General features: G+C 42.8%; 1 protein-coding gene across 9 annotated transcripts in view; it reads right to left on the bottom strand.

Moving 5' to 3' along the window:
- Positions 1–2,912: 2,912 nt before the first annotated feature.
- The window catches only part of PDGFA (platelet derived growth factor subunit A), a 33,566-nt gene continuing 21,547 nt past the window's right edge, over positions 2,913–14,931 (bottom strand). For 4 of the 9 annotated variants that reach the window (XR_016471539.1, XR_016471540.1, XM_031606463.2 and 1 more), the window contains one exon: positions 9,842–14,893. Coding sequence is in view for 3 of the 9 variants with exons in the window: in XM_031606465.2 (XP_031462325.1) it covers positions 14,883–14,893 (11 nt within the window). In the remaining 6 variants the exon portion in view is untranslated. The other 5 variants (XR_016471541.1, XM_031606462.2, XR_016471537.1 and 2 more) reach the window with 4 other exon arrangements.

Raw genomic sequence — 14,931 nt, 5'->3', positions numbered from 1 at the left:
AAAATGTGAAGGTATACTGGTGGGAAGGTTCAGTGCCTACTGCTATCCCACCAACATCCACCTCTGGCCAACATAAATAACACAGGAGGCATTACTTTCAGAGCAGCCCTCTTAAGTATCTCTATCAGCATCCCATCAAGGGTTTTTATTATCCCCGTGTACTAACGGGATAATGAGGGTACAGAAAGTTCTGTGAGCCCTCTTGGCTGCCCTTTCTCAGGAGGGGAGGGTTTATGCCTCTGTAGGAAATGTAACAGAGGGAGTGGAGGTTCCCAAAAGCCAAGGAGCTCCTCAAGCAGGAGCCTTGCTCAGCTCATGCTTTGAATCATGCTGGCAAATAAACATGAAAGTGAAAACGGTATTGTGAGATGGTTACACAAGAGCGGGCGGATCCCAGGACCGAGCCATTGTTCCAAACATTTAATTAACATTATGAAAGCTGATTAAAGGAAAATCTGTAACCTCCAAGGAAATCCCATTTTCCCTCACTTCCCATAGCTCCGTAATTTTCACAATGTAAGAAGGAAAATGTTATTTCAAGGCATGAGTCATAACAGCTACAACCTGACTTTTGCATCTGTCATGTCCTGCAGCTTAAATAATCATTAGCAGTGACACTAAACGGGGACACTTCTGAGGCAGCATTTTTCCCCCGTTATGGCATGACCTTAATTGCCATCATAATTTCTAGACTTTGTGTCATCCTGGCATGGTGACAAGCGTTCACCCACGCTCAAGAACTAAGAGTGAGTTTGCAAGGGCAGAGATTACCTTCCCGAACACAGCATCTCAGATACAAAGTGCTAATGACATGCCACGGCCCGGCCTTGGAACAGCAGGGGCCGTTTGCTTTGGTCACTGGGATGAATTCCTTTGAAGGCAGGAGACCAAAGCAGCATCCCCAGAGACTCCCCGTCTAACCTCGAGCAAATCACTTACCTTTTCTCTTCGCTTGGAGGTGGGGTAAGCAGGGGAACCTCCCTTGGGGGCACTGCAAACTGCAGTGCACGTACTGAAGACGTGCAGGTGGGAAGTGCTATTGCAAAGTTATTTTATCAGAGATTTTTTTTCCGCCGCAGTGAAAAAATCAGCTGTATGTGTTGCGTATTGCCTTCCCTGGGCCTGTTTTGATGATCCAGCGTGGTCAGCTCGTCGGAGTTCTAATCCCAGGATCTAATCTTGGAGGCAAAGAACAGCTGATTGCCAGTGCTGTTTACACAGAGCAGTGCCCTTGGGGTGATGCAGCTGATGCGCCCACCCCACACTGCTAAGCACAGTGAGCTGAGGCCCCTCTCACCCCTCCAGGACAAGGACACCCAGCTTACCCTGACAGCAGTGGCATATGGGTGGCATCACTCACACATCGTGGCCCTGGGTCACCTCCTGCTTAACAAGGCCGTGGGTGGAGGATGGCCATCCAGACAGCCAGACCTCATTCTCAGAGCATGCACGTGGCTTTAGTCCTTCCCAAGATCACATAAATACATATGCATAAAAGTACACGATATAAATACAGCCTCTAGCAGCAGCAACAATCTCTTCTGTAGTTCTCTCCATCTGTAGACAAATGTAGGAGATCCCAGAAGCTCCGAGACCGTTCCAAAAAGGGGAAACGTTGCCTTTTCTCCTGCGAATGTCTATTGCAAAAAAAACCAAACCAACACTTCAATGATGACATAGCAATATCATTCTCACTGCTCACAGCTATGAAGAACAGGCACTGCTTTGGTACACACCGTGACTTCAGTAAGGTTGAAGCTTTATTTACAGGACAAAATTCCTCTTTCAAAAAGAGGTAGAGATGATGAACCAAAGGAATATTAATGCGATATCATGAATACCAAATGCACAAAATTTTGACTCAATTAAAGGCAGACGGCTGGGTATTCTGATAAAAATGGGCCTCAATTTTTTAATTCTTTCTTTCATTACCTGGGTTCTGTATTGGTCAGAGCAGCAAAATATAGTTTCTTTGATATGCAGCAGAACTGAAAACAATCCTGCCAGGAGCACAAAACAAAACAAATAATCCCACAAAGGGGAAAGCTATAAAATTTGAGAGGCAACAAGGCTTTCAGAAGTGCCAGCTTCCCAGTGCAATGGCTGGAAGGGTGGCCTGGCCTGGCGGCGGTTCAATCATTTTGTAACGAAGGACAAATACTTTCAACATCCTGAGAAAGAGGGCGGAGGGGAGGGGGGCACGGCTCCCTCGCTTTCCCTCCTCCTGCTATTCTTTCTCCTCCCTCCCCCCACCCCCTGGATTTTCAATAGCTCTTTAGTGTTTCCATCAAAGGCTTTTACCATTCATAGTCCTTTCTGGTGCCTGCCTTCCACCTGTCTATCCATCACAGCCCTAACCCAGGTCCTTTTTTCCCCCCTCTTTGCTATTTTTCATGCAGTGGGATTTGTTTATAAGCTTCTGTATTACCTAAGATTGAGGGGAGGAGGCTGCTGGGAGGAAAGTGAGAAAGCAGGATTAAGGAGTAATAATTCAGCTCCATTGCATTTCTATCCGACCAGTCATAAAATGTGCAAATCCTGTTCCTGGGAATTTCATTTCGGAGACCTTCCCTGCCACTGCCCTTCGTGTGCCCCCTCTCATGTGAAAACCAGCCTTGGGAAAGCTGCTTGTACCTCCAAGGATACCAGGGAACATGGCAGGGAGAGGGCTCTGAGCAGCTCGTGTGCGGGCAGACACCTCAGATGGGCCTATGGGCAAAGTGGTGGGAGGCAGCAGGGACCAAACCTGGCAGGGTGGGAGGAGTAAGTGGGGAGAGTCCCGTTAGTCTGACAGCTCTCAGCACCCCCTGTCCATAACCAATTGGTCTGGATAAAAAATAAAAATAAGGTAGCCTTCCCGACCGCTTTATCCTGTAAGAAAACGATACAGAAATCTACACGATTGACCCACTGGCTTGAAGAGTTATTTATTATTTTTCAATAAAATGTAAAGAGATTGAATTGGTTTTCCATCAGGAGCTCAGTTCTGTGTTTGGCAACTTTTTGAACAGTTTGACCATACATATGACAACAGAAAATGCATTTCACTTGCTTGCAGCAGCAGCTTGCTATAAACCCAGTCCAACAAAGATTTACAGTTCTAGCAGCAGTGGGTATATGAAATGAGAAGCCGTTTCATCCTTAAACTGCTCTGCAGTCTCGTTGAGATGATGGAAGTCGTCGTTCCTAAGGCCAGAGGAGTGCAGGAGTTACGCAGCCGTTGGGCTGTGCTAGGAGCAGGAGTGCAAATTGGGTCCAAGACGAAAGGAGGTCCACAGAAACAGCAGCCCTTGGTTTTGCTGAACAGTCAAAAAGAAATCCTTAATGATGTTAGCCTTGCTTTGCAGGCTGAAGAGGAGCACTATTTCCATCAACTAAATCATCTTTGCCTTTCCTGAGGGCACTGCAAAAGGACAGACTGTGATTGCTCACCAGCCACTCTGATGTTTGTGCTCTTCCCACCCACCAGCAGCCTCAAACCTGAGCAGGACTTTGGCACAGCAGGTGGTATCCTTAATCCCACGGAGGGCCAGCCCGGAGCCAAGATTAGCAGAAGAATTTGTTTTCATTAAAATCCAACCTACCATTACCATCCTATCTGATGGTGCAGGTTTAAAATGCGCATGTCCAGCTATTCTAGCAGTTCTGTTTCTGTAGGGAAAGGGCAGCTCGGCAACCTGCCTCTTCACTTTCTAATGTCTTTCTTTTTATCAACACGTAACTAAGACAGACACAGCCAGGAATGTGAAACGCACCTCCTCCTGGAGAATTCTGCCAGCAAGGTCAATGGAATTGGGACTTCACCTTCGTTACGTTTCTTTTGACTGTGGAACTGGTCTGATTTTCCTTCCAGATAACTTTTTTTTTTTTTTTAATGGGACCGTGGAACAAAATAAAATAAAATATACAGAAAGAGACATACAAATAAACACTAATACACGCAGGAAAAATACAAACCTTAGCACCATGCACTCCCCTCGTTATTAGACAAAGGTTGGGAAGGGTTCACAAGTGTAAAACGCTCATGTGAATTACGAGATTACTGCTCAGTTTTCTTTCAAGTCGTGGGCTGGAAACAGATGGTGGCTGTAGCATTTATGACGACACAACGTGTTACTGCAAGCCTAGCCATCTCGCTCTCCCTCCTCAAAAATGCAGCTGCAAGGAAAGTTGTGGAAAATCACATTAATAGTCTCCTCCACCACACAGTTTTCCAGCCCTTCATCCCCAGCCAGCACATGGACAGAGCCATCTTGGATCCCAGCAATATTCTCCTGAAGCCTGGCCTGTGTGGTTACTGCTGACCAGCTCATTTAATGGCTCGTTAATGAGGAGTTAGTCAGCATCTTAAAAAAGGCTCCAGACGGCAGGTCCCTAAGCTCGTAGCACCTGCTATGTGACCTCAAGCACTCAGTAAGGGAAACACTCAAAAGGAAGCAAGCAGACCATCCTTCAGCTGGTTGTTATTTACACTTTCAGTTCAGGCCAAGCAGGTTGATCTACAGAGGAATGGAAGGACAGATAGAATATTTGCAAAAGCATCTCTATGACCTAGGGACCCAAATCTCACTCTCAAGCATGAGCAGAAATTTCCACAAGGGCCATTGTCTCTTGATTTTCAGTAAGACAGCCTTCCAGTGGCTGCAAGTCTAGGGGCATCTCAGTGCCTAAGGACAGAAAGAGCAACTAAGCTCATATGTAAGTATCTTGTTGTATTTAAGAAAAACTACAAGAGCTCAAGTTGTGACAGCACATCTGCACTGGAAACCATGAGGTGAGCCAGGGGTACAACCCCTCAGCTCTCTGGTCACCAGTGAGGGGCTTGTTTACACCAGGAGGATTTATCATCCAGAGGACCGCCGAGTAGTCCATAAAGATAGGAAATATTTCTGTTCCACAATACCTCTGAGGCCTAGAGGAGCATCAACTCACTAGCAGCAAATCTATTAGCTTGGGATTCAGGCTCTTGTCCAGAAACAGGATTTCAGCATTGCTTCTTCAATTGAGTTAGTTAAGAATCTGGCAAGTACTAATTTTTCAGGCAAGTACCACTGATGCATTAAATCTGAGTATCCATGCTTCTTCCCTGACTTTGCTGGCATCACTGCCTGATAGAAAGCATCAGCACAACATAACCTGTTCATCCTTACACATACAGATGTGATCCTGCTGTCCTCCCTGCAGCTGGATGTATGCAATGCAGCATTCTGCTTTCTGTGTTGTAGAACAAGACAGCTGAAAGCAACACAGACCTCTACCATTCCCTTTATCTCATTTCAGCAGCTAGTTCAGGAAGCTGCTACAGAAATTCAACACCGCACACATTTACAACTTTCAAAAGCTTTTTCCTAGGGGTAGAATCCTTCCTTGAACAGTGTTAACATCCACTGCATGGCTACCATAGTTAGTGACCTAAGACCCTTCTTCCAAGATACAAAAGGTACCTTGTTTTTTTTCTTTTGGAAACTTCACCCTGCAAAATTCATTAGTATCTTATGTGACAATGTATTTCCTGTAAGTAATGAGCTATAAAGTGTATTAGAAGTTTCCACTTCTGATTTTATCTTTTCCTGATCTAGCCTACAAACTCTTTTGAAGTTGCTCAAAGTGTTCTTCATGTATGCTTGTTTTGTTGGCAAACTTCTCCTTCATTAAGCAAGATAAAGAAATCAAGATGATATGATCTGCTTAATTTCCCACCTTTTCCCACCTTAAAATAGGAACTATTTTAAGATTTTTTTTTTCTCTTGCCTTAGAAAAGAAACGCTGAAGAAAATAAGGAAGGAAGAGTCCTCAGAGGCCCAGAAAAGGCAGTTGTTGCTAAGGGCTTTCTACTCTAGCAGTTTACTGCTAGAAAGCTACTGAATAGTTAAAGATTTCTGATTTCTCTCAGTGCTATGGAATAGTCTTCTGAGAGCCTGCTGCTGAAACTAGCATCACTGCAGGCAGTGCACAAGAGGAAAACACCAGGCTTATGCTGTGTTACCACAGCAGGCTCCTCAGGGCCTCAGCAAGCAAGCCAGCTCAGATCACGCCTAACTTGAAGTGTGAGTAACTTCAAAGCAACATCTCATGTGCTTCAAGTTCAGCTTTACCACCGAGCATCTTGCTGAATCACAGCTAAGGGGAATGCAGGGAGCTAATGGGAAACATTTGCACTTGCCAGCTCCAGCTGTGAGGTCCCTGAGCCTCCATTACATAGGCACACATAGCCCAACAGTTTGTGTTGGTCAGCAGCATCTTCACAACCAATGGATACAAGCTGCTAGGTGAACCATTCTGAAGTGCACAGAAGAGATATCCCTCCATAGTGACAGTGTGACTGCATTTGTGGCCAGCAGTAAAATACACAGGCTGCGGGACTCACGCACAGCCTGCTACAGGTGGCTTAGTGGGCATGGTGGTGAGGTGCTGATGGTTGGACTAGATGATCGTAGAGGTCTTTTCCAACCTTTATTATTCTGTGATTATCTTTTGTCACTTCTAATGTGAAAACCTATTGTAGTTAAGGAGGAATTCAGGTCCTGAAGACATATTTGAGTAGCTGCCTGGCTCCAGTGAGCCAGCTCACTCTCAGCAGCTCATTTCACTGTGGGTGACTTAGGACAAAGAAGAGTCTTCTCTTCCAAGTCCATGAGCCTCAATTTCCATAGGAATCCTACTGAACAGACACCACTCTCCTCAGCCATTTTGTGCAGTGTGAGACGCTCCCCTGCATGAGGGATATGTCAGCATCAGGGAAACACAAGCCCTCTGGACAAGAGGAGAAGAGGGAAATTGCAGGGCTTGACGACAGCCAGGGAGGATTGCATCTTTAGGAAGGATGACTGGAGGATGAGAAGGCATATCTTGGCTTCCTTGAAGTGTTGTAGCATCTCTCCCTCCTTCCCTGGCCCCACACAGCAGAGCACAGCTGGGCACTGGGCTCCAGCAGAGCAGAGCTCAGGGCAGAATATCTGCCCTCTTACAACTCCCTTGGTCTTCAGCTTCATCCAGCATCACCTTTATATGGATAGACAGATAAAAGCAGGGCGCAAAGGAAAAGGTGAAGCATGCCTGGAATTAGGAGGACATCCCATGTGAAATGTCAGGCTGATTCCAGCTGCGAATGGAGCATATGACAGCTACTTGAACAGTCACTGCTGGAGAACATTTTCACCTAACAGCAGAAAACAAAGCTGAGGTTTGAGTGTAACTACCTAGGGAAGGAAGGCAACATTCAACACAACATCCCTGGGTCAGAATTAGCCTCTGCAGAACAGAGACAGAGGGATTTTGGAACCACTTGAGGTTTACTGAAAGTCTTGAAAAAAAAAGAAATAGAATCAGATGTGCAAATCCCTGAGACTGCTGAAAAAAATCACAGCAGGGGGCATCCAGCAACTTTGGAGGGCTCTGGATCCGCCAGTGAGGGCTACAAGTTTGAGTTCATCCCCAAAGGGAGCTGAGGCCACTCAGCACTTCACCCGCAGCCCCCTCTGAACAGAGTCTTCTTTCTTGTGGTCAAATGGGGGATATCTTGAATTTATGTCTTGCTTCTCCCCTCGTGAGCAAACAAAACAATTTGTGTGAGTAATTCTACCCACTAATTGCCAAGGAAAAGTCTGGTAATGAATGCTTTGCATTTTTGACAGGTCAGAGGCTTCCCTAAACAAAGTTGCTGTTTTATGTTTTCTATCAGCACATGTTTGCATCCGGGGACCTCAGCAAATTCCAGGGTGGATGAATCTCTGTGGGAAATTGCTCTTCCATATTTTCTTGTTTTAACTGCTCCAGGAAATGAGTCTATTTTTATAACAACACTAAACTGCAAAATAAGAAACCATTATCTGCTCCACGCCGAGAGTTTCGGGTCAGCTCTCAGGTAACTGTCATTCCCAGTGAAGTCAGTGGAGTTGCATCTATTTCTGCAAGGTAGTTATGCAATTGGTTGATCAGTTACTAGAACATGCTGCTACCATTGGCCTGAGGAGTGTCTCATTTTCATATGACTCAAAGTCCATCCAAGCCCTGATGTATCGATAAGTGAAGTATTCGAGTATTATGGTCTGTAAAGATGATCATTAACTGCTGAAAGATTTAAGCATAAACATTTTCCATCAACACCTACTCTGTTGCTGAATGATCATTATACACAGTAGATTTCCTGGATTCATTTTTCACCTGCCAAATAAGCAGGGGTGGGCTTTTCAAGTGTCTAAAATGTTTTTTATTTCTGCTCATTTCTGATTGTTCTCAAGAATCAATTCATTTTTTTTTAGATTTCCATGGGATTTCAAGTGCTGTGGATCCATCTGCATCTGTGTTTCTATTCTTCGCACACCTGATCTTAACAGCCACTCTCGGTTTCAAAGATGGACAATAAAACAGATGCCTTTATTACAGATGGTCAAAGGTACCTTATAGAGGCCAAAACAGGCCTCATTTTGGAAAGATGAGCATGCAGCTCTCAGGGAACGACGTATTCTTGACTTCACACCTAACTGAACAGCTCATCGAACATCACTTGAGAAACTAACATACAGACGACAAACTTAGAGACAATATCCAAGGAAAACACTACCTAACCTATGACTCGTTCTTTGATTTACAGCTGTGATTGCAGGCCCCACCTTACAGTCATATGCCATAATAATAGGTAGCAGTTCAACGAGAACCAGCCATAACTTTTATGTGTTGTGGTGATTCTGAGCTACTTCAGCACATAATTTGGCCTGATGCAGCAAATAATTAGAATGACTGATAGGTGACATTCCAGAACTGAAAAATGAATGATCAGTCTTCTGGTTTTGTTCACTTTCTTTTCTAATTCTTTTCTTAAAATAAAAAGTACCGCATTTCACATGAAATTTTAACTCATTATTTTTTCTCATCTTAAATGTGTCTGTTATGGATATGATGGTGAGTTTTCAAATTATGCTCTCTGAGGTTCCATCTTAAATGGGAATTGCTGGCATTAGTAACTGCAGACCTGAACCCAGTCCTGCCAGAAAAGCAGTTTTTCAAAAAAAAAGAACAAACAAGGCAAAATGGCAACCTGCACAGGAGCAGAACAGGGGGGAATCCAGCTGCGTGTTCTATTCTTGTTACTTCATATTTGGGGTTACCTACAACGTACTTCAACACTCTAAGGACAAGAACTCCCAACTGGGATCCTGTGTCAGAAAAAGGGTAATAGACACCAACTGTGCTCCATTTGCCTGAAATCAGTGGAATATTTCTCCCAAGTCACAGGCTCAGGCACTGGTTTGAAGAAGGGTAAACACAAGCACCTCTTGAAGTGCTTTTCCACGTTAGGGCCTGGGAAAAGAATTCAGGATTGGGCCTATGATAAAAACAGCTCCCTTAGGAAATGCTACCCACACCATAAAAGGAAGGAATTACAATGAAGTGAGGGGAAGGACAATGAAAAATTGTCTACTGAATTTTCACAAATTCCCATAAAATCAGACTCTTAATTTGTTCTATGTGCATAACTTTCATTACAGAGTCACAAAAGGTTGGCTCCTTAGAGATGCAGGAAATGACTAGCTCATGATAGCATAAAAGGCTGCATAACTGCATGGGCAGAAAGCTGGATTTTCATCACTCACCACATTCTTTGATATGGCAGTTTTTGGATCATGTATCCAATGCACAATAATTAGGCAAAATGACTTACCCTCAATCTTTTCAGTATTTATCTCTAAGGGTGCAAGGATTCATTCTTGGAAAGGAAAGATGGTCGTGTGATTTAGGGCACTGGATGAGCACTCAGATCTGAGTCCTATCCCTGGTTCTGCCATAGCCTTGCTGTGTGACCTTGCACAGTCACGTCTCCATGCCTCGGTCTCGCCTAAAATGGGATAACAATAGTTCTTTATTTCAGTGGGATGAGTACAAACCCATTCAAGGCTATGCCACATAGAGACTCTACAGCAAAGAGCAGCATAGGAAAGCTGTGACACGACTAATACCTTCTATTAACATGTGGGAAAACACACAGCAATTACTTAAATTTAAATATTTATATATATAGATATACTTATAGGCTCAATTGTGGGGAATAAAGCACTAACAAGCTTTTCTCTTCCACGTTAAATTAAAGCACATGTAAGTGGGAACCTCATTGGTTCCAACAATTTTTATGTTTCTAAGATTTGCTTTTCTAGAAGCAGTGGAGTTGGAAACACCAAGAGAACAAATTCCTTGAAAACAAATAGGTACCTCTGCTTTGCTTAGGTTTGAAAGCAACGAAAACTTTCAGCCCAAGAGAGGGCCAGATCAATACTCAGGGTGAGAGTTTCAAAGCCATGGAAGGGGCTTATAAACATTATTTCCTCCACTTTACAGTCAAATATGAGCATGCAAATCTGATGTAGCTTTGCAACTTCATCTTTGCTTTTGGGTGCACTTCCAAATTAAATTATACATAGGAATACTGAGTTTAATTGAGCTGTCAGATGTCTGAAGAGCTTCAACTCCACTATCCCAGAGGTACAGTGTTACTGTAATTGGACAGAGCTTCTAAGGGAGCCTTCAGCACTATTTTGCCACATGCAAAGATGAATCTTCTTCTCTCCATAAACACGTGTCTATATAAGAGCATTTGTTTTTCACGTGTGTGGTCAGTTACAGGCTTGTAAGCCTGGGAGACAGGATCTCAGGGCACATGCCTAGATAAAGCAATTGATTTCAAGATAAACAGATCAAAGACTGTTCTCTCAGGCAGAGGCAGAGCAAAGAGATATGTGATGAGAAAGAATCAAGGAAGGGAAAATTATTTCTGAGAGGAACAGAGAGATGGGAAAGTCAGGCAGAGAGGAGCTGGAAAACAGCCCACAGAAGGCAAATATGGACCTGAGGACGACAGCCAAGAGAACCTCATTGCTGGAATGCTGCAGCCCACTGGAGGGAGGAGATGCATGAGATGCTGTTCCAAGTAGAATAAAAGGCCTGAGCTCAAAGACAGAGAAGATCTGGAGCTGCCTAGGAACCTCCAGGGCTGGAGAGGAGCAACTGCCTGTAGTCACCATGTGCTAACAAAGCAGATGCCAAGTAGGACGAAAGATGGCAGAAGAGGAAGGAAAACTGGCACATCATCTTTGATTTCACTCAATAACAACTGAAGGACAGCTCCAAAAGTTGGAGCACAGAATTAAATGCAAAAGACTGACTAAATAGAGAATCAGCAGTCATGCACCGTATGATGAGGTGTATTCAGACACTTCCCTCCACATATGCTTTTTGATCAGAAAAGACCGCATAAAGGATAACATCAGACCAACAACCTCTGAATCTCCGGACAGGTGAAGCAACTGCAGAATGTAAACAGAACATTTTGCCCCCAAACCTCCACCTAGTTTGTGCAAGGACAAAAACAACAAGGCATGGAAGTACGGCATGGGAACGGGATTTCTAACAACTACCACCTTCGGGTCCCTCCTTAAGCACCCTGCTGGCACCCCACCCCACAAACAGCACTTATCAATCACGTATCTGGCGGCTCCAACTGCTCACACCCTTCCCTCTGTCGCTCCAAGTGCTGCACTTCAGAAGCCCAGGCAGAGTCCAACTCCAACAGACATGGGAAGAAGGTATGACACGGCATTCACAGATGCACAGAGAACTGTTTAATTTACAGCCACAATGGTGAAACAAACCATTTCAGAGCTCGGACATTCAAAGTTAAGTCTGACACTCATTCTTATATTCACTTATTGTGCTTAAGTATTAGAGAACACAGGATTACATTAACAGTACACGACAATCTGAGATCCCTGCAGGACCGAGGAGTGAAAGGGATGAGCAAGAATGAAGGACCAGCCCCTCAAGTGGTGTAAGCTGGTACCGCTCCATTGCAGGCAACGGAGCAACGGTGATTTACACCAGCTGAGGATATGGCCCCTGAAATGTCCAACTTAACTTTGAATCGATGTCTCCTGTGTCACAACCTTTACAGTTACTGTTTTCCTTCTGGTTGTTATCTGCCAGCTCACAGAAGGCCCAACAGCACGGCCTGCGATGCTCACAAGCTCCGGGTAATATCTCAGCCGGGCGACAGCACAGGGCACGTGTGTCACGACACTGCTCCTCATGCTTTAGAACTGTGGACTGGATCCTCATCTGATGTAAATTAGCTTAGGGGCGGCTGAAGTAAAAAACATTTGCCAATTTATACTAGCTGAGAATATAGCCCTGAGATTTTTGTGTTATCTGCTGCATGCCATATAAACATTGTGCTTGAGAGCAAAGGCTCATGTGCGTTTCATTCCTGGTAACAAAATTAACTCGACACTACAAGCCTCACACAAACGACTACTGGAAAAGACTCCATTCAGTCTTCATTCTCTCCCGGTTTGCTGAATTTGGCATAACACACTTATTTGCTGGCACCAGCAAAACGCATGCCTCTGAGCTTGCTTTCTTCCCGAGAACTTAACACAGGCCAGACTCACTGATGGTGTAAATCAGCAGAGCTCCATTATAGTCAATGGAGTTACTCCAGGGAATCTGGCCCTCACGTTTCAATGCAACCTCTTCTGCCAGTGTGACCGTAGGACTCTCCAAAAGGTTTCTTTGCAAATTATTCCACTTAAGTGACTTCGACATCCTTTCATACCTGCACAGTGTCTGAGTGGGTCACATAATGCTTTTCATCTACATGATTTTAATGGATATATGATTTCTTTTTCATTAGATATCTTTCAGACAAAAAAAAAAAAAAAGAAAAGAAAACAAAAAAGGAACGGAGCAACATTATTGGCATCCCACTGAAACATAAATATATAAATTACATTTTATACACTTCTTTAAACGCAGACACATACATTCATGTGCATAACATTGTGAACAGTACACTTAGTGGAAAACAAGCACAGACAATCTTAGTTAAATGTATTTCCAGTTTTGGTGCTCAACAAATACACTGGGAAAATGACCACAAAATAGAACGGTGACGAACTATCTCTGCATTAGCATCTGAAACCAATAATGCCTGTTAGCTAACATTGCTTTGTCTGGTTGAAAGTGGACATAGCTACAGGAATGGGGGGATGGCTGAACTATACTTAAAGAAATGGAAAGGTTAAAACTCTCTCTTTTGCTGTTTTAAGGTTCTGCAGCTCACTCACACTTGAAGGTATTTTTTATTTGAGTGGAAACGCTGTCTCAAGACAAACTCTTTCTCATTCCAAACTAAGAGGAGAAAACTCTTTCATCTCTTTGCCGATGTTTCACAAAGAAAAGAATCCAGTAGTTCATTTTACATATCCAATGAGATAACCCAAATAAAACAAAGGGTGCATAATCCAAACTACTGGGGTGGGGCAGTGATTTTGGCCCAGCAAGTAGCCATGTCATATCTGGCACAGCCCTGAATTTCCAAAGCAGTAAAGCAGGATTTAGCCATGTGGCTCCCACTGCAATCCAGGGGGAGCTCAACACATAATCCTTTGGCACTTTGAAAATAGAGGGGCTTGTGCCAGACTATTTTATCTGCCCTGCTATAATTAAAATAGATTTTGATGTTATTTGGGCTATTCTACTACAAAAATATGACCACAAAATGCTTTTTTTTTTTCTTCTTTTTTTCTTTTTTTTTTTTTCTTTTTTTTTTTTTTTTGGTTCAAGAAAACATAGCAGGCTTTCTCAGGTATATAAAACTGTTAATTTTTAGATAAAAATACAAACTTCACCTTTACAAAAACACATATTTCTGTTGAATACACATAAAGCATAACATTTTACCAAAAATAAAGAATTTTAGGTTTTGTTCAAATATTTGCAGCAAGGTAGTTCCCATGCCACCATGACATTGTACAATGCAGATACAAGAACTTGTACATTTCACACAGCTCCAACATGTGAAATAAAAGTATCTGTATACTGATAAGAATGACAATTGCTAACACAATATCACTAGTAGGCAACTGGCATAAGTCTTAAAGGAAAAAAAAAAAAGGATTTTTGCATGGATATCCTATGATTTGTTTACGCATGTCTCTCTTTTCTTTCCTCTTTGTTCCTTTTCACGTAATGCTTTAAATTACGGGGGAGGTTGGGGAACATAAACCAAGAAACGTCTAGAAAATTATGCATAGGTATACCACTTTTATTTTAATACATCTCATTAGTTTGCATCCCACTAGGAGAAATACCGCAATGTTTTGTGTTCTTATTGTTATACCAGTCTTTTATATGTGTTATTGGCAAATGTAGTCCAAGAGATAATAAAAAGCTAGGCAAAGAGTAAAAAGAAAACTTAATAATCACTTTATGGTGTAAAAAAAAAAAAAAAAAAAAAAAAAAAAATCCACTTAAGGCTCCCCAGAAGGTTTTTTTTTTTTTTCTTTTTTGTATAGACTTTTAAAACACCACCAAGCAAGGATGTATTGTTCTATAGTGTTTGCGTGGCATTTGATCATTTCATACATTCCTGCTTTTTTTGTGCCTGAAGTCCATCAGTGTCCATCCATCTTCATCAAGAACGCAGGCACATTTCTTGACGTAAAGCACCGTTGACTGCTCTGACAGAAATCCACTATTCACTCAGATTTTTGTCATGTTTTTGGGTACTTTTGGTATCCTCCATTCATTCATTCAACTGTCTTTTTTCTTTTCTGTTTTTTTCTCTTTTTTTTTTTTTCTTTTTTGGACAGGGAAGCTTCCTATTGTTTCACAGAGTGCTACAATACTTGCTTTGATGTCACATTAAACAAATGTACATTGTCTCTTTGTTCTCATTAAGTGTTCTTTTGAGCCAGTTTTTTTTTTTTTTTTTTTTTCCACACAGGAGAACAAATAAAGTATACAGTCAATAAGCACCATACATAGTAGGTTCAGGAATGTAACAAACCATGTACATCCATGTCCCAGAGAGAAGTTTTTTTTCTAGCTTATTTTCACCTTACATCTGCAGGAGAGAAAAAAGATACAATAACTCTATGATTA

Source organism: Phasianus colchicus, chromosome 16 (assembly GCF_987193195.1).
Source record: "Phasianus colchicus chromosome 16, bPhaCol1.hap1.1, whole genome shotgun sequence".
Classification (NCBI taxonomy): domain Eukaryota; kingdom Metazoa; phylum Chordata; class Aves; order Galliformes; family Phasianidae; genus Phasianus; species Phasianus colchicus.
Note: the sequence above shows the minus strand (reverse complement) of the source record. Positions and strands in the feature narration are given on the sequence as shown.